This window comes from Hipposideros armiger, unplaced genomic scaffold (genome assembly GCF_001890085.2).
Source record: "Hipposideros armiger isolate ML-2016 unplaced genomic scaffold, ASM189008v1 scaffold_708, whole genome shotgun sequence".
Lineage (NCBI taxonomy): Eukaryota > Metazoa > Chordata > Mammalia > Chiroptera > Hipposideridae > Hipposideros > Hipposideros armiger.
Window position 1 is genome coordinate 264,555 of NW_017732058.1, and position 18,294 is coordinate 282,848.

Sequence of the window (18,294 nt, forward strand, 5' to 3'; positions counted from 1 at the left end):
ATGCACATGGTGAAGCACCAAGTTACAAAAAAAATCCAAAAAACAAAAAACCAGAGTGATGTCCCTTGATGACAAGTGGCTTTTGGGCATAAGTAGCACACTGAAGCTACTGTTTCGGGGAGCTGGAGATATAATTTGCCCACATTTAGCTGTAGGAAACATCCAGAGACTTTATTTGTGGCACCTGCTATTACCTGCATGAATCAGAGATGTCATCCTCCCTGTACTTTCCTTTGCCTGGAGTGCTCTTTTCAAGTTCTGGGCCTCTTACCATCGCTCTTTCCCTTATTGGAAACACTCATGTTTGAAGGATCATTTCAAATTTCCCATCTTTGTTACTTTCTCTGAACTTTTCCCTGGCAAAAATTTCCTTTATGGCTCATATCACATTGCTGTTTCCTGCTGTGGGTTTCTGTCTGTCAGGTGCTGAGCTTCTCAAAAGAGAGAGCCTCTGTAGTATTCGATTATTTTCCTCTATATCTAGCAATCAGTGGAGTGAATGGCACATATTAGGTATGGCAAAATACTTCTGACTTATACTATTGAGTCATACTATCTGCCCTCATCCACCTCATACATTGTTATTATTTATTTTGTTTAATCTTTCACTTTACTTCTCTTCTCAGTGGTTATGAATGGATTCATTTAATACCCATTCATTCAGCTCTTCTTCTCTGCAAGGAGCTATGGCAGCAACTTGAATGGGAACTTACATAGTTAGGAGTGTTTTTGGCTGCAATACCAGAAAGCCTGTAGTTAAGATATCTGGATATAGGTGATCTTTGTCTTTAATGCAGTGGCTGGTTGATAGCATCAAGTTCTCAGGCTTATTCTGTCTTTCACTCTGCCATTCACAGGCTTGTCAACCCATGGGCATACCTACTGCAGTTCCAAGCATCACATCTTCATATAACCATGTTTAAGGAAGAAAGAAAATGGTCTAGGTTAAAAGGGGTTTCCTCTTATTGGAAGAAAACCATTCTCTAGAAACCCTCCAGAAGACTTCTTACAGTTAGATGTGAGTCACATAAATATACTAGTGGCAAAAGGGACTGAAAAGAGTAGAATCTCCATGAGTGTTTTAAACCAATCATTAACAATGTCTGGACTGGACCCATTACCATCACAAACAAAACCAAGTTTCTGTTAGCCAAGAAGGGTAGGGATTAGCTCTGAACAGTAAGCAGCAGTGTCCCCTACCAAACTAAAAGGCCACTTTATCCTGTAGGTTACGTTGTATGACTTGGTCACAAATCAGAAGCCCAACACAAAACTCAAATGTTCTAATAGAGTTGGGGGGGGGTGAAAAATCAGGTAAACGTAACACCATTAACCATTATTTGGAGCGTGAGAAGAGCAGGATAGATGCATTTTATCCCTTTATTATTCTTTTTGTGATCTTTACGTATGTATAAATGATTAAAAATAACATGTCTGATTTTGAGAGAAATTTGTGGATACATACAAAAAGCTCCAATAAAATAGGTTTCTTCACTATTTTTAGTGATCCTATGAAATGGACCTCAAAGAGATTTGAAGCTTATCCCCTATATGTGAAAATCTCTTATTTAGAGGAATACACTCAAGGAAATCTGAGATATTGGAAATCAGTCCAATATTGTCTCATAAACGAGGTCAAACTTTGACTAATAGAAAGTACTTTGGAGAAAGTGTAAGGAACCACTAAATGATAACAGGACATATTTCATATTTGTCAACCCACACATCTTTGATTAGTCATTTGTCTTCAATATTCAGAGCAAGGATGGTGGATAGAGTGTTATATGTTATAATGTTACATTGTTCTAAATGGTGGGGAGAGAAGGCAAAAGAAACAGTCAGAGGTAACAGTCTTAAATGTGGGGTGGGGTGAGTAAAGAGGACGGAGTCAGTCACTATCTATTCACTTGGACCCTGGAAAAGCTACTAGGTGTATGTATGGGTTGCTATGAACTGATCTAGAAAATTGTTTCTTAACTGGATTAGAAAGAATACTTACATCATTGAAATTCATCAAGTTAATCATAATATCACTTGAAAATACTTGAAGACAAACCAGAACCCATATGGCTTTGTATGCCTCAAACCCTAAGCAATTCAGAGAGTCTTAGCAGAGGCTAAGAGCGTACATCAAATCTTAACTCTAATTTAGAGTCTCTTACCATGGCTTTCACTTGACCTCTTGGCTTCTCCTTTGTCCCATCAGAATCTTCTATCTTACATTTTTCTTGTGTCAGAACCCATATACTTATTTGGAAGTTTCTCTCTCCTTACCAAGTAAAGATTCAAACTTAACTAAATTTCTAAAGCTGCAGTGACCCAAAATTCAACAGCTTTTGTCCTGCTTTAGCTACTTCTGTTATTTTTGGTTTTTGTAGAAATACATTCTCATGCTAGAGTTGTTGGTGTTACCCACTCCCTGAGAAGGAGCCTGGTCCTGTCTTCTGAGGTCCCTCTAGGACTGAGAAGCCTCCTTCTGCTGGAAACACTAAAAAGCTCAAATAAAATAGGCTTCTATTGGGCTGGGCAGGATTTGTTGTCTGTCTTTTGGTGGGGACAAATGTCCTTTCTTGCATGAGCTTTATCTATCCTCACCCTCTCTGAATTGTTCCATACAAATATGATGCATACAAACCTGGAGTAAAAATGGTTAGCTTAAAACAACAGACTAGACATGCATAGTGTTACTTGGAGTGTAACAATGTGAGTGTTACAAAATAAAACTAGAACTTTCTCTTCTTTCCCTTCCCTTCTTCAAACAACTCCATGCTGAAACCATAAGCTGGAGCAGGACAAAGCATGCCTCTGTGTCCAGCATGGCTGGGGGCCGGAGCTATGGTTGGTTAGGGTTATGTTTTGGAGCACAAGTAGGAAGAAGGAGTCCATGCAGTGGGAAGAGGGGTTTCCGGTATAAGAATATCAGAGCCAGAGTGAGTGAGGAGGTGTACACATGTAGGGTGGCTTGGTGCAGGGTGCCTAAGTCTAAGCAGGGTGAGGGACTTTCATGGTGAAGAGGGTGGTGGCAACGATGGAAGATTTGTTATATATAGGAAGATTGGTCAGTAAGTAAATATATTAATAGTGATGAGAGCCATGTTTTTCACTGTAGGAGAAGATAGTTTCAAATCAGGGAAAGGAGAAAAGTAGGATGCATCTTGTGGTGTGAGGTTAAAATTGGAACTATTAGTCTGGACTCAGGGTTTTCTATATATAAAGATATAGAAATACACATGGATATAAATGTGTGTGTATATACATACATGTATATGGGGGAGTGTGTGTGTGTGTGTGTGTGTGTGTGTGTACATTTTTAGTTCTGTAATCAGAGAGCCTAAGAGCAGTGACATGCCATATGTCAGTTTCTAAAAACCTTTCTCCTCCAAAAAAACTTAGAGTGTCTTAGAAAAATGGTTGATTCCAGGCAGAATTGGAACAAGGAAAGTACAAGAAAAACCTGGAGTGTTTTTTTGTACAAGAAAGCAAGGAGCTTCTCAAAGAATGATGAGGATATATTTAAAGGACACAACAACATAGTTAAATGGGCTCCCCAACTTGGCCAAATTTGGGACAAATTGAATGATATAAAAAATAATGATAATAATAGGTACTGGCTCTATGAGTAAAATAGGAAAAAAATAAGTTCAATCTGATAGAAATAAATAAGTGATTAATATAAATATTGGATGAGGAACAGGATATTTACATCGTTTCAGAGTGACTTTTCACAAAATACTTGTTAACTACCAAAGGAAAAAGTGAATTTACAGTGGAGAAGCCTGGCATGCATCACTGCAATCAAATAATCAATGTGAACATCATTAACAGTGGGACAAGTCCAAACGGTTCACCACCCCACAGGATGCAATCAGAAGAATCAGACATTACATCTTTACTATATATCGTGACTCTAATCATGGGGGAACATCAGGAAAACTCAAATTGAGAAATATCCCACAAAATAGCTGGTCTGTAATCTTCCAAAGTGTCAAAGTCATGAAAGTCAAGGAAAGACTGAAGAAATGTTCCAGACTAAAGAAGACTAAACAGATATGATAGCTAAATGTAATGTTCAATTCTGAGTCAGCTCTTTTTGTTACAAAAGACATTATTGTGGAAACTGGTAACACTTTAACGGAGTCTGAAGAATAGATGATAGCAATGTAACAAGGTTAATTTTCTATTTTTGCTAGTTGTGTCATGGGCATGTATGAGAATATCCTCGTCTGTAAATTCCCAGTAAAGTACTTGAGGATGATGGAGCCTCATATCAGCAACTTACTCTCAAAATTTTCAGGAGAAAACATTCTTTGTCCTAGATTGGCAACTGTCCTGTAAGTTTAAAATTACAAAACAAAACTAGAGGAGAAGGGGGGAAAGATACAGCACTGAATTAAATGCATGCATCACATTATAGGTGCTGTTCCCGGATGAAACGCTCTTGCTACCGATGCTGCTGAAGTGATTTCTTCATAAAGGTTAATAGTAGCAACACATTCATTTTTTACACCATATTCAAAGGTGAAATTGATTCATCAGTATACATTCCATCTAGATTGGAGACTTAGAATTAGTCTAAACATAAAACAGTTAAAGGGGCTTAACTTCGGAATTAGGTTCTGTTTTGAGTATAATTACCCTCATGAAAAATAAAACATTATATGGCACTGTGTCCTTAAAAATATTTGGCTATCTTTAAGACACTCATTATTAAAGGCAATTATTGTAAACAGTCTTAAATTTGCCTGCTCTGACCTGGAGGCTGAAATGAATTGTGAGTAATGCCTCAGCTGGTGTTTTCAAATTATGGCAAGGATTGGATCTCATCCATTGCTGTGAATGACTTCTTGCCAGACACCTGAGATCTTATCCAAAATCATACTCCAAGGAATTATTGAAATCAAATTGAAAAAAAAATTCTATCATATAACCATTACCTTGGTAAGGCTGCAAATTACAATCTTTTATCCAATCCTGTTGTTTCCACATGAACAATCAAATTGAATATGCTATTGGTGTCTATTTATGTATGAAGACTTTAAACTGAGAACAGGGTACCATTTACCCATCTGAAGAACAATCTGGTGGTTGTGAAGCCAGTCGTCACCATACTTGGCCATTTGCAACCATCGTAGAAAGCAATGGGATATTCAGCTGAAAGGAGTTGAGATGATGTGTCTCTTTCAATTGTGGGTGAAATTATTAAAAGCTGCAGAGTTTGGGATTTTTTTTAACACTCCCATTGAAAACCAGAAAAGCTATGTTCATGTTGTCATTTGAATCAAAGCTCCCTCCTCTTTTTTAAAGACTTCTCAGCTATAAAGTCTTCACGGCAGTAGCTGAAAGAGTCCTGGTTGTTTTAGTCAGTCAAACAGACACTTGTGATTGCTAAAACATTAGAGCTGTAGCCATTTGGGCCACGTGACCTCATTCATAAACAAGAAGTTAAACACTGGACTCCATGACATTTCTTACGATTGTCTTTGCCTTATCAATTGTCTTTGCCTTATCAATGTTCTATCCTGAACTCAAATCTAGAATCAAGTAGTAACAAGTTTTCTCCAGGAACTGGGCAAAAGCAGATTTTTCAGTTCATCTTTTCTCTAGACAGGACTAATAGTAGAATTAAAGCAAGGATACATTTTATCTATCTTACCTCAAGATGAATGTATTAAGCATTAACTAACTAGGTGTTTGCAAAATATTTCCAAGGAACAAATGCAATAAAAGTGATAAATATAATTATTATTATAAAATTATAACAGAATCATTTTGATGAGTCATTTGAAAGGTCTTCATTAAACATGATTGGATATTATGTTTATTAATTCATTAAGCTGTATATCAAATGCCAGATGAACAAAATGCATTATTAATATGTCATAAACTAAATGGAACAATGCCACACAGACCTATTATTTTTAAAGTGCCTTACAAGTATTAAATAATTCATGTTTACTATTCTTTCAAGGGCAGATTTATGAATTAACAGGAATTGTTATAGTAATTTTTTTTGCCATAAAACAAAGTCCTAACTACAAAACTTGAACTCTTTCTAAATTTTCAGTCTGCCTTTTTTTTATTGAAGTAACATATGCTATTGTAAAATACAGATACATGTGAATAACGTATGAATTAGTTATTAAACTACACAGAGAAAATCTGTGTTAACATTTTGGAAATTCTTATTTGACCTCCCAAGCTTGTATTTGTTAACTTGTGTGTATGTGTCTATATTTATTTAACAAAGTTAAAGGCTTATGTTATAGAATATCATATATATATATATATATATATATATATATATATATATATATGTCAAATTCACCTAAAATATTAAGTGGAACAACTTTTTCATATTATTTACAGTTTTTTGTTTGTTTGCTTGTTTTCTCACTAAAATAACCTCAAGCAAATAACAAAACAGGGTTCCTTGGATAAAAGGCCAATTCTGGGCCTACACCAGACATATAAGATGAGCCTGGAACATTTTAATAACAGATAACAAGGAAGCCAGGAAACTACAAAGGCCTATTAAGAGTCCTCATGAGGCAGCATGGAGCCAAAGTCCCAACAGTCAGGAACCAACTGGCCAATGTCAGGCAATTCAAGCATTAATAAGGTCAATAATTGATTGAAACACATCAAATATGTTAAATATCTGTGTATTCACAATAATACAAAAGAAAATAAAATTTATGATTTACCATTGCAGGAAGCTTGTGAATCAACACATTATTTTTAACAAGTAAAAATAGAGAGAACCAAACTTTTATCTTGCTTTTTCTTTTATCTCCTTTGTCAATGGGTAACCAAATAATATATTAAGGAAGATTTTTCTTTTTCAGTATTCTAGTTGTCAAGTGAGAAAGAACTGAGAGATAATTAGAAAATTACCATTTTAGAACTATCTCATGACACGAATTGTAATCTATTGACGCACTTTATTTGGATCACAATGTCTAAGACCTATTGACTGTCACCTTGAAAAGACTTGAGTCCATTTGGAATTTTTGTTCCAATTTATTACATTTCCCCACCAAAGCTGTCTGTTTCCAAACTCTGATTATTAAATAGTCTACCCTTTTTCTGTTATGATGGGATGACCACATCGAAGAGTGCTGTGTGTGATCCCGTTCTCCAGTATGTTCCTGGGCTAATCTTGGGCTCTGCTTCTTTGTCATTTGGGTCCCTGATTTAGCTCCTCTTTTCCTTTTGAATTCTTTTTATTTTCTCTGTCTCTCAGTCTCTCTCTCTCTCTCTCTCTCTCTCTCTCTCTCTCTCTCATTGGATAATTTCTCAAATGTCTGATCCATAATTAACCATTTCTATTAAAAAGCCTCAAAAGCTGATTGGAAACTCGATGTAGGGTAAATTGAGTTTCCCAAGCAGTGATATGTCTTTTCTCTTTGATGAATGGGTTTCTACAACAGTAAATCTTCCAGGCTCCGACCTTATGTGCTTGGCTGCCAGGTTTCTAAAAGCTAACAGAAGAGCTTCCCCTGAGGTAAGGGGGTGTGGGTATCTAATTCTTTCACAAGCTTTATGCCACCATGTTTTCAGTTCTATCCCACCTTCAGAGGGTATGTGAATTCCTTCAATTCCTTATGCTTTTCACGGTTCACATATAGGAATGACTTGTTTCTTTTGGGCTTCCTTTCTATATGTATAGTTATTAGCATTCTAAGGTGTTCACTTCCTAAATTGATTATAAGTAGAAATCTTTTAGCTTCTAAACCACTGTTCATATGTTTGCTTAATTTATTTTAACCTTGTGGGCTCAGGCCTTTTCTTTCTTTTTTTTTATTGTTGTTGAAGTTAGATTCTGAGCTGTTAGATATAATTGGTAAAATAAGGTAAAATCATGACTCTCAACATGTTGAAGATTTTATTTAACTTATTAATGAGGAAAATAGTGAACCTTTACAACCCTTTCAAAGATGAGTAAAAAAATCGATATATTTATAATTAAGAATGTAGAAATTAATGTGCAAATACAGGCAAAGCCGCTTTCTTACACAATGGGGGAGGGAAATCAATTGAACCTCTACCAGTCAGGATAGAGCATACATGTTTACAGGCAAGAATTATTTTGCATTGCTATTAGTTATCGACAATTTACAGAGTTATAAAATAACTCCCACAGAATCAGACTCAGATATTACAGAAAAGTGTGCTAAAAAGTGCATAAGTTTCCATTGAAACACAACTTTTTCCCTTACAGGGCCAAAATAGGGATGAAGTCATGGGTTCAATAATCCAAGTTTAAGGATGTTTATCCTCACTTTACCATCTATGTTTTTCAGGTGGACTGTTAGATGAAGTGAAACCAGCATGTTTTCATCTCAATCCAAAATAATTTACTTTGAAGTCTTGGGAGAGCCTATTGATGTTATAACAAATATTAACTGACTTCCATTTTTTCATTGTGTGGTTTTATATTTTCCTTTTCTTCCCTAGTACTTTAATGAGTTAGGGTTGCCGTAACAAAACAATTAAATAAGAACCATTAGATACCAGGTACTCTTAGAAACAGCTCACCTGTGTTATTTTACCAACTCTTAAACAATCATTGAAAAGCTTCCCACTTATAACCGAAGGTGTTAATTCACCCAAGGTCTGTCACAGCCAGAGATTAGTTCCCTTCCCCACACCTTCTGCAAGGTGTGGGGTATTTCTATTTGAGCACAAGATTTAAATACTAGACAAAGAGCATCAGTGAAATTTTTATTCCTGAAGTGGCTGGTGAAAATCACTGCCCTGGCCCAGTCAGAGTCATTATTTAGATGCTTAGAAGTCCCCCACAATATAGTCCTCTTATCCTCTCTCACCTATTTCTGCAGCCCAGGCTGCAGTCCATGGTGTTGTTCTTTTCAGGCATTATTCACCTGTAATTGCTCCAAAGTTGTTTTTCAGCATGTAAACATTTTCTGCCTCAACCATCATCAGCTGAACGAATATATTTCTATTGCTTGTGCTATTTTGATTTCTGATTGCCAGTAGCCAAATTTGAGACAAAACAAGACTTCCAGAATATGTGGATATAGACTCTTTTGTAATGCTAATGCTTTTTTACAGCCTCTCCTTGAGTCTTCCACTATAGCTGCAATAGCAGGTTTTCAGCTCTTCAAGGTTGTAGGTGGAGGGAAAAAACAAACAAACAAACAACAAAAAACCCCAGCAAACAAGACTTTTGTGCTGAGCCCTGTCTCGTCTCTTCCATTTCTCCAAATCCCTTTCTTCTATGATTATTTTCTGTCTTATGGAGCAGCTCCCCCCCCCCCCCCCAGCTATAGCACCTGGAGGTAAAAGCTGTCATCTTGCAGCAAAATAGTTTAAACATGTATTATTGGCCTTTCCAGAATTTCTATAATATCGGAGCTTAAGGTCAGCAATTTGGTTAGAATGGGACAAGGAAGAATTTTAAAACTGTGTTAGTATGACACTTTTACCTAAATTTGAGAAATCGTAATTCTCCATAACGAAGAATGGGAAGGAGATAGCCAGTAGATATTATTGGGGATCAGCATGTATACTCCTGTCCTCCTCCCATCCCAGCTACCTCGAAGCCCTACAACTGACTCTACTGTGCCCCTGGAAGAACAGCTCAAAGAAGAGGAATGGGGCCAGGGTTTTACAGAGCATGGTAGAGAAGCAGTCATCAACAAGTCTATAGGAGTAATGAGGGACCATCTAGATGGGTCTTATCGTGTAACAATTCAAGAGCTGGGTGGTGTGTGCACTTAGCCATGTCTCATTTCTAGGAAAAAAAAGAATGGGGTAATTCTCAACCTTCAGTATGTCCCAGCTTCTAAGAACGCAGAACTCATACAAAGTTCAGCATCATTACCGGTCACGTGTGGTTTATATTCATGTTCTTTCTAGAAGTACATCATAACATATCCTCCAGTTTTCAATCATAGGACAAATGTGATTTAACTTCCCATTATGGTGAATCCTACTGTCAAAAATAAACAAATCTGGGCTGGACTGGTGAAAGTCAATAAAGCCAGATTTTATTTACTAATAATTATTGCAATAGGGAGGAGAGTCCAGTGTAAACTGAGCTCAACTTCATTAGAGTAAAAGGCAGGAGGCTTTTAAAATTCTGGGACTTGCAGAAGGAAAGGCACTGAAGCGCCATGAGCAGGGGTGGTTTGGTGCTCATCGCCCTTCAATGCCATGTGAGTATGTAATTGGCACTTATCTGGAGGAAAATAAATGTCTCCTATCTTTATGACAGGAGATAATGGTGCAAGTTGGAGCAAAGTGCCCGCCAAAGTTAGGCCCTTCAGGCTCCTGAAGGGAGAGCTATCTCTTTGAATGTTTGCATTTTAAAGAGATGGCTCCCAGGTCCTTGAGAAGACAGTTTTGGGTGATAGAAGATTTACATCTCAAAGAGAAAGGGTTTATAATTGCAAGTTTCCTCAAGTATCTGCTCTAAGAGGGAGTTCAGGGGCTTATCCTCCTATCACTAGTTTTTGACAGACCTCTAGGTAGTATTGAACTTTCTTAGACAGGCATTTTAATGGGACCTGAGGTCATACTAGGGCCATAGCCTTAAGTTGCTACAAACCATGCTAAGGTTTATTCAGGTCTCTTTGTGAAGGGGATTGGAGACCAATGGGTTATGTGCCAAGAATGTTTTGCAGTTCCTACAAGAAACGCTCTTTTTAGAATAACTCACACTTGACCTCATTGCAGGAATGGTGGACATTTGCATTGAAAGAATATTTTTGTAGCAAATTGGGCCCCTGTAAGTTTCTCAAAGACTCAGGGAAATCCAAGAATTTCCAGAAATTAACCCTGTTCAGTCAATTGAGCCAGATAAGCATGGTGCCAGGTGGTACCGAGATTACTGATTACTTGGAGTTCAACAAAATCATTAAAAACCAACAATAAACAAACAAGCAAACAAAACTAGTGTGACCTAATTCTTGATCCCAAAATTCTTCAACTTCATGTGTGTGTGTGGTGTGTGTGTGTGTGTGTGTGTGTGTGTGTGTTTGTGTGTGTGTGAGAGAGAGAAAATGTGTGCATTTTCCTTTCAGACTGTGTACTATGAATGGAAAAGGGGCCACATATTAAACCTGACAAGCTCAGGAGACTGAAAATAACCACATAGGATGGCGTGAACATAAAACTTCCTAACTAAAAGCAAGTCATGGCTGGTAGTCACATCCTTGGCCTGTAGCTTCCTTGACAAAGGTCAATCTTTATCTTAAGTGAGCCTGTCTGTTGTCTTTTTTTTTTTTTAAAGATTTTTTATTGGGGCATTGGGGGATGGGAACTGCGCTGGGGAATTGGGGGAAGGGGAACAGATAAGTTGCTGTCCTTTTGTTCTTCAGTCTAGTTGTGGAGGACGTTGCTTCACTGGCCCAAGTTGGCACCATCATTGCGCTCTTCCAGGGCGAGGCAGATCAGTCACCAGCCTCTGGACGGCCGCTCACTGCGGCTGCTGGCTGCTCACGCTGGCTGCTGGCTATACACGGTAGCCCATGGCAACCCACTGCCACAGGGGCTGCAGCTTACACTGTCGCCCATGACTCACAGTAGCCCAGCTCCAGGCTGAGCTGTTGTTCAACATCTTAGCTGTGGAGGGCAGTGTCACTGGCCCTCATATGTGGGATCCGAACCAGGGCCCTCTGGCATCCCAAGCCACCCTGTCTGTTGTCTTTTTGCATCTAAGATAACATACCCTTGCAATATCAGAGTAATCTCTTTTTCCAGATCCCTCAGAGGGCACAACCCACCACACCAGAGCAGGAATCTACAAAGTCCCTCATTGTTATCTTGTTCCCCAAATACTAGCTCTATGTGCTGTAAAATGCTATTAACTATACTGTACCCACCAATGTAAAAGAAGTGTGTATCTCTTCATTTTACTTTATATCCAATCCCAGAGATTTCCCCTGCTTTGCTTTCTCCCACCCCTTTAATCCGCTACCAAAGGAATTCATGTAACCTTGTCCTTTGATTTTAATGTATAAAATAAGTTGCAAAACAGCCATTTTCTGGAGCATTTTCTCAATCCATTGAGACTTTGCAATTGTCAGTTTGGCTCAATAAACTCTTATAAGCGTCCTCTTAGGATGGCTGTTTTTTCATCGACAGTATATTTCCCACCCTTAGTATTTTGTAATTGCTTAGTATTCTGTAACCTTGACTTAGAATTTTGCCTACACTGCTATTCATTAATAAGGATACTGGCACTAGGCTATACTTGCAGCTGCCAACTCCTCCCAAAGAGCTATTAATTCCCTAAAAAGAGTTCTTGTACTTATATGTTGTCTCTTAATGTGTAACACCTCATTAAAAGCAAAACAACAAACACTGTTGTTTGATGGACCTCTCCTATATCAGCATGAGGGATTCATTTCTCTCTCATCAGCTAGTAGAAAGAAAGTCACAAGAGTGATGCCCAAATTTTGGTGAGGAAGTGATTCATAGCTGGGCAAGTCAACACTGATTCTGACTTTGAGCATCATAGACACTGAAAGGAAGCTTCAAAAGATTAATAGAGATTGCTGAACCCTACGTCTACATCAGTTTACATAACAATTGTTAACTGGTCAAGTCATTTTCCAGGGCGTAAAACATTTGATGTAGAGTTTATCCCTTAGAAATCAAGAAGAACTTATATATGACCATATAATCATTTATTTGATATTGTTATAGAAAGAAAAAAAATAGTAATCTCTTAGATTTTGTAAAAGAGGCAGATTCTTACACCCCTCCTCCAAAGATTTCACAAAGACAGTTTGTCCAGATACAGCCTGAATTTCGACATTTCATCAAGTGATTCTGATGCAGATATTTTTAAGCCCACACACTGGAAAAAAAACTTTTTTAGACACTTGCCACATTTAACAAGAGAAGTTTTGTTCAAGTGTGTGTGTGTGTGTGTGTGTGTGTGTGTGTGTGTGTGTGTGTGTGTGTTATGTGCCTTGAGTCAGCTCTGACTTCAGGTGACCCTACGAATGAGTGAAGTCTACCATGCCCTGTCCTCAACAGCCCTCCCTGCTCAGCTCCTGTAGACTCCTGCCTATGGCTTCTTTTATGGAGTCAATCCATCTCATATTTGGTCTTCCTCTTTTCCTGCTGCCTTCTATTTCCCCCTTCTATTGTCTTTTTCAAAGAACCCTGCTTTCTCATGATGTGCCCAAAGTAGGATAGCTTCAGATTTTTCATTTTTTCATCCAGCGATGTTTTTGGCTTAACTGTTCTAGTACCCACTTGTTTGTCTTTCTGGCAGGTCAGGGTATTCATAGAGCTCTCCTCCAGCACCACATTTCAAGTGAATCATTATTTCCCTATCAGCCTTTGCATGCAAATATCTATAACTAATGGGAGGATATAATTAGGCTGGTAGTTGAGAAAGGCAGAAGGTAATGTTAATGGCACTCAGGTTTTTGGCTCCCCAAGATAGAAATTGAGAGGGAAACCCAGAAAAAATGTCCAGACAGATTTTATTAAGCTTATGCTCCAGCACAGGGGAGGCAGCCCCAAGGAAATGAAGGTCCTCAGAACTGCCTCGGGCTGCCTCTGTTTGGCTGCTTTTATAAGCTGGGAACAAAGTGGGCTTGATGGAAAGGTGGGATTTTGGAGAAAGGCAGACTTCCTTTACTGGCTATGTTACCTGGTAACTATGTTTGCACCAGTGCTGTAGGGGCAAGATGGCGGACTGCTTATTATGGTCACCTCAAGGAGGTCCTACAGCAGTCAAACCTCAATCAGCTGTGCATGCAGCAGCAGTGGTTTTGATATCTGTGAGGAAGTAAGTGGTTGGAAGGGAGATAATAGTCAGCTACCTCTGTACTTTTGTATAGGGAGGGATTAGGTGGTGACATTTTTGTGGTCAGTGTATCTTCCTTTCCCTCTGGCCATCCTGTATTCCTGTGGCCCCCAGCTCAATTCGCTGTGCTGTCCCAGTAACAAGAGGTCAAAGAGATAAACAGGAGAAATAGTAAGAAAATTAGGCCAACTATTTCTAATACTCTTACTTCATTTTCTTATTTAGTTTAGATCAGCTAAAGAAGACAACGTGTACTAAGTGTAAAGTGAGGCTGGTAGGAATTCAAAGGAGGAAGACTACTGTGAGCTAAGGAAGTCCAGGATAAGAAGAAGGCCTTAGAAACAAAGCCATGTCTGTGTGAAAAGAGCTCCAGATTAGAGAGCTGTAGATTTCATTATGGGGGAAAGAGAAAAAAAAAAAAAAAAAGAAAGAAAAGAAAAGAAAAAGAAATAACAGAGACTCAAAAAGAAAGGTATCAAAATAATAATAATAGTAATAATAATAATAATAATAATAATAACAACAACACACAGGCTAGAGGAAATAAAGTAGATATCTCATGATAAGTTCATGAAGATTTTATATGACAAGGGAATTTTTAATACGGATCCTGCAGCACTTTTAAAAGATTTCTAGAAATTCTTGATTCTTCTGCCTTCAAGAAATGGAGCTTAATTACTCTTTCCCTGAATGTGGGGTTGATTTTAGTGACTAGCTTCTAACAACTAGACTATTGTAGAAGTGAAGGAGTAAGACTTAGAAAACTAGGTTATTAAAGCTATCACAGCTTCCTCCGTGCTCTCTCTTGGACCATTCACTCTGGGGAAAGATGGGTGCCGTGTCATAAGGACACCCAAACAGCCCTATGGAGAAAAGCCCATGTGGAAAGAAACTGAGGCCTCCTTGTCAATAGCCAACAAGGAGCTGAGGCCTTCAGCCAACAGTCTGTTAATGTACTATCTTGGAAGCAGAATCTCTAGCTCAGTTTTTTTTGTTTGTTTGTTTTTTAAAGATTTTTATCGGGGAATGGGGGGATGGGAACAGTGCTGGGGAATTGGGGGAAGGGGAACAGACAAGTTGCTGTCGTTTTGTTCTTCAATCTAGTTGTGGAGGCTGTTGCTTCACTGGCCCAAGTTGGCACCATCGTTGCGCTTTTCCCGGGCAAGGCAGATCAGTCACCGGCTTCTGGACGACCACTCACTGCATCTAGCTCAGTTTTTTAACTGGAGGTGATTTTGCTCCCCAGAGGACTTGGCAATATCTGGTGACATTTTCATTGTCACAATTAGGAGGGGAGATACTATTGGTATCTGTAGGGTAGAGGCCATGGATGCTGCTAAACATCCTATAATACATAAGAAATACCCTCACAACAAAGCCCAAAATATGAATAGTTCTAAGGTTGAAAATCCCTACTCTAGTCCCAGTCAAGCTTTCAGAGGATGGCAGCATGGTTAACATCTAGACTGCAATGTCATAAGAGACTCTGAGCCAGAACTACCCAGCTAAGCTGCTCCTGGATTTCTGACTCTCAGAAAACATGTAAGATAACAGATATGTGCTATTTTAAACTGCTTTCTTTGGTGGTGGTTATTCAAAATAGGTTTGGCAGTAATGTGGGGTTTATTATTTATTATTCATGAGACTTACCAAAAGTTCAAATAATGATAATTACAACCAGTGGTATGATAGAACTGAAACATATGTTTAGTAGATCTTAGTAGAAAGGCATTGGTAACTTTCAAGATTTCCAGGAACAAATTAGGTAGGAGCAGAAGCCGACAGATATTATGGAATCAGTGGGTAGAAAGAGAGAAATACAAGTCATATAGTCACAAATTGAGCAGTAGAGTGAGGCGGTTTTAAGTGGAGAAACTAGCAGGATAAAAGAAACACACTTTAGAGATGACATTGACATCTTTGTAAACATTGATGGAAGAGTCAAACAAGAATGAAGACTCTGATGAGAGAAAGGTCCAGGCCATTGCTCTGCAGATGTGACTGCATACATATTTCATGGATAGCTTGTGAAAATGTGGATTTTAATTCAGGAGGTCTAGCAAGGGGCCAGAGATTCTTCATTTGAGCAACAATGTGTTAATAAAAGATGAAAGGGCTTGATTCTGTAGGGAAACACTACTTCTTGTGAGACTTCAGGTATGGAAGGAGTTATATTGATAAGACAGATGTTTGGGGGAAGAGAAGAGGGATCTATTCTCCTATGAATTGTACAGGTTAAATGAATAAATAAACAGATAAATAAATAAAATAAAAAATGGTCACCATAATCTGCCAAGATTGTAGATGATGGGAACGGAGGATTAAAGTAGCAGGGAAAGGGAAAGGATTGGAAAAGCTACAAAGAATGAATAAGATAGTGATGAACTGTGTCCTAACAGCAAGGCCTCACGAAGTTTGGATAGGTAGGATCTTTGAACTACACCACACAATCGCAAAAACAAGAGGACTGGAAGCTCCTGCCCTTAATAATGTAACACACACACACACACACACACACACACACATTTTTAGTGTTGTAGGGATATGCAGTGCCAGAAATTAGATTCTATTGTAGAATTTTATTTTTCAGAGAGACACTGTGGCAGACAAAATTTTTGGCTGAAAAACAAGACACCTAGAACAGTTAGACAAGAGAGCTACATTTCTTGTGTAATTTTTTTTAAGGTTTGTGAAATGGAATTACAAATACCATCCTTCTACCTCCTGATCCCCCCTCCACCCCGGATTTCACAGATGTGACTTTAAGTGGCAATACATCATGGACTTAACTCCCTTCCCTCTGAAGAGAAGGTTGGAGGAGCTGTGTTGAATGAGAGGATTTAAAATGCATTTTATTATTCTCAAGCATTTTATCTCTCATTGCAGGCTTTTTGGCAGGTAGTTAAGACTCTATGCAAATCATGTTAAAATAAAGAGTGTTCCTATGCTCAATAACTATGTAGTGTGCAGGCTTCTGAATATAGCTTGGTGTCATTTTCTAATAAAATGAGTGAGAATATGGTGCTGAATGAACCTTGGGAAAAAAGAATTCAGAAATAGCAGTTGTTCCATTCTTATAGCATGCAGTATATAATCTTTGGAAAAAAAATTCTCTCCAGACAAACATGTGCTTAAGGTGTAAAGAAATTGTATTAATACATAGTCATCTTAGCTTTCTTCAATATGTGTGCAGAGCACAATAAGTAAGTAAAGGAATATCATTTAGTGTGTCTATCAAAGATTTGTATCATTAATTCTTTTCTTATATATTGATTGATTGATTGATTGATTGATTGATTAAGTTGCATGATTTCTTCTGTGAAGTCATGCAATGCAATGAGGTAAATAAAATATGATTCTTTTCCCAAGGAGTTCACAATCTGTTAGAAGGCAGCAAGGAAAATTTTACCCAGCAATGTAATAAATGTTATGTTACAGAAAAACACCATGGGAAATAATTTCTCTACATTGGAAGAAACTTTCTTGGGTGTCCAAATCTTCATGTAATGCAGGAAAAAAAGCATGATTGATGAAAAAAAGCATAATTATGTATCTCCCATCAAGCATATGTTATTGGGACAATTTCTGAAGTACTAAAAAGTGTAAGCAATTACATATTGACTGAAAACAAGCTATTGTCTAAATGGGTATTACAGAATTTGTTTCACTGAGAAAGGCTATTTCTTGCAACTATTATATAAAATATATTAAATGAAATATAATTATTTAGATTTAAAATGATATACTGCCTATTTTTTATATACCAGAATAAATTCCAAATGGATTATGGATTTAAATGTTTAAAATTTACATAGAGAAAAGACCTCAAGAACAAACTAGCATTTGCAAAATAGTCACGGGGATATAAAGTAAAGCATAGGGAATATAGTCAATAATATTGTAATAGCTATGTATAGTGCCAGATGATTGCTAGACTTATTGGGGGAATAACTTTGTAAGTTTTATAAGTATCTAATTGCTATGCTATACACTTGAAACTAATATAATATTAAATGTCAACTGTATTTGAAAAATAAAAAAAGAATTAAATTTGGTGAATTCCTAAAAAAAAGAAGATAAAATTGGATCATTTTTATATTTTCTTACTGAAGGGGACATTCCTAAGGAGAAAAAAGGTAGAAAAATAATGATAAAACTAAGTTTACTGATCTACAGTATAAAAACAGCATTTAAAAAAGGCAGCCTACAGTAAGTATTTTTGCAACAAACAAGGGAAGTGCTAGTTTTCTTAATTCATAAAAAGATACTTGAAATAAAAAGTTAAAAGAGCAATAACTAAAGAATTTTTAAAAATGTATATGAAACGGGGAACCCATAAAAATACAAACACAAATGACAAATGAACATACATTTTTTAGGTATGGAACATTAAAACAATTAGATAAGAATTTTTCTTCATCAAGTTCGTAAAGATCATTCATAGGGCTGAAGGATGTGGAGATACTGGCACCCTCATCCACCTTTGGGTTAGGGGTGAGATC

At 37.5% G+C, this 18,294-nt stretch overlaps 1 protein-coding gene across 1 annotated transcript in view; it reads left to right on the top strand.

Annotated features, from left to right (window-relative positions):
* The first annotated feature begins 13,673 nt into the window (after window positions 1-13,673).
* Window positions 13,674-18,294, top strand: part of LOC109373329 (pro-neuregulin-3, membrane-bound isoform) — a 342,257-nt gene continuing 337,636 nt past the window's right edge. The window contains exon 1 of the mRNA XM_019627100.1: window positions 13,674-13,774. Coding sequence (XP_019482645.1) covers window positions 13,674-13,774 — 101 coding nt within the window. The remainder of the gene's footprint in view (window positions 13,775-18,294) is intronic.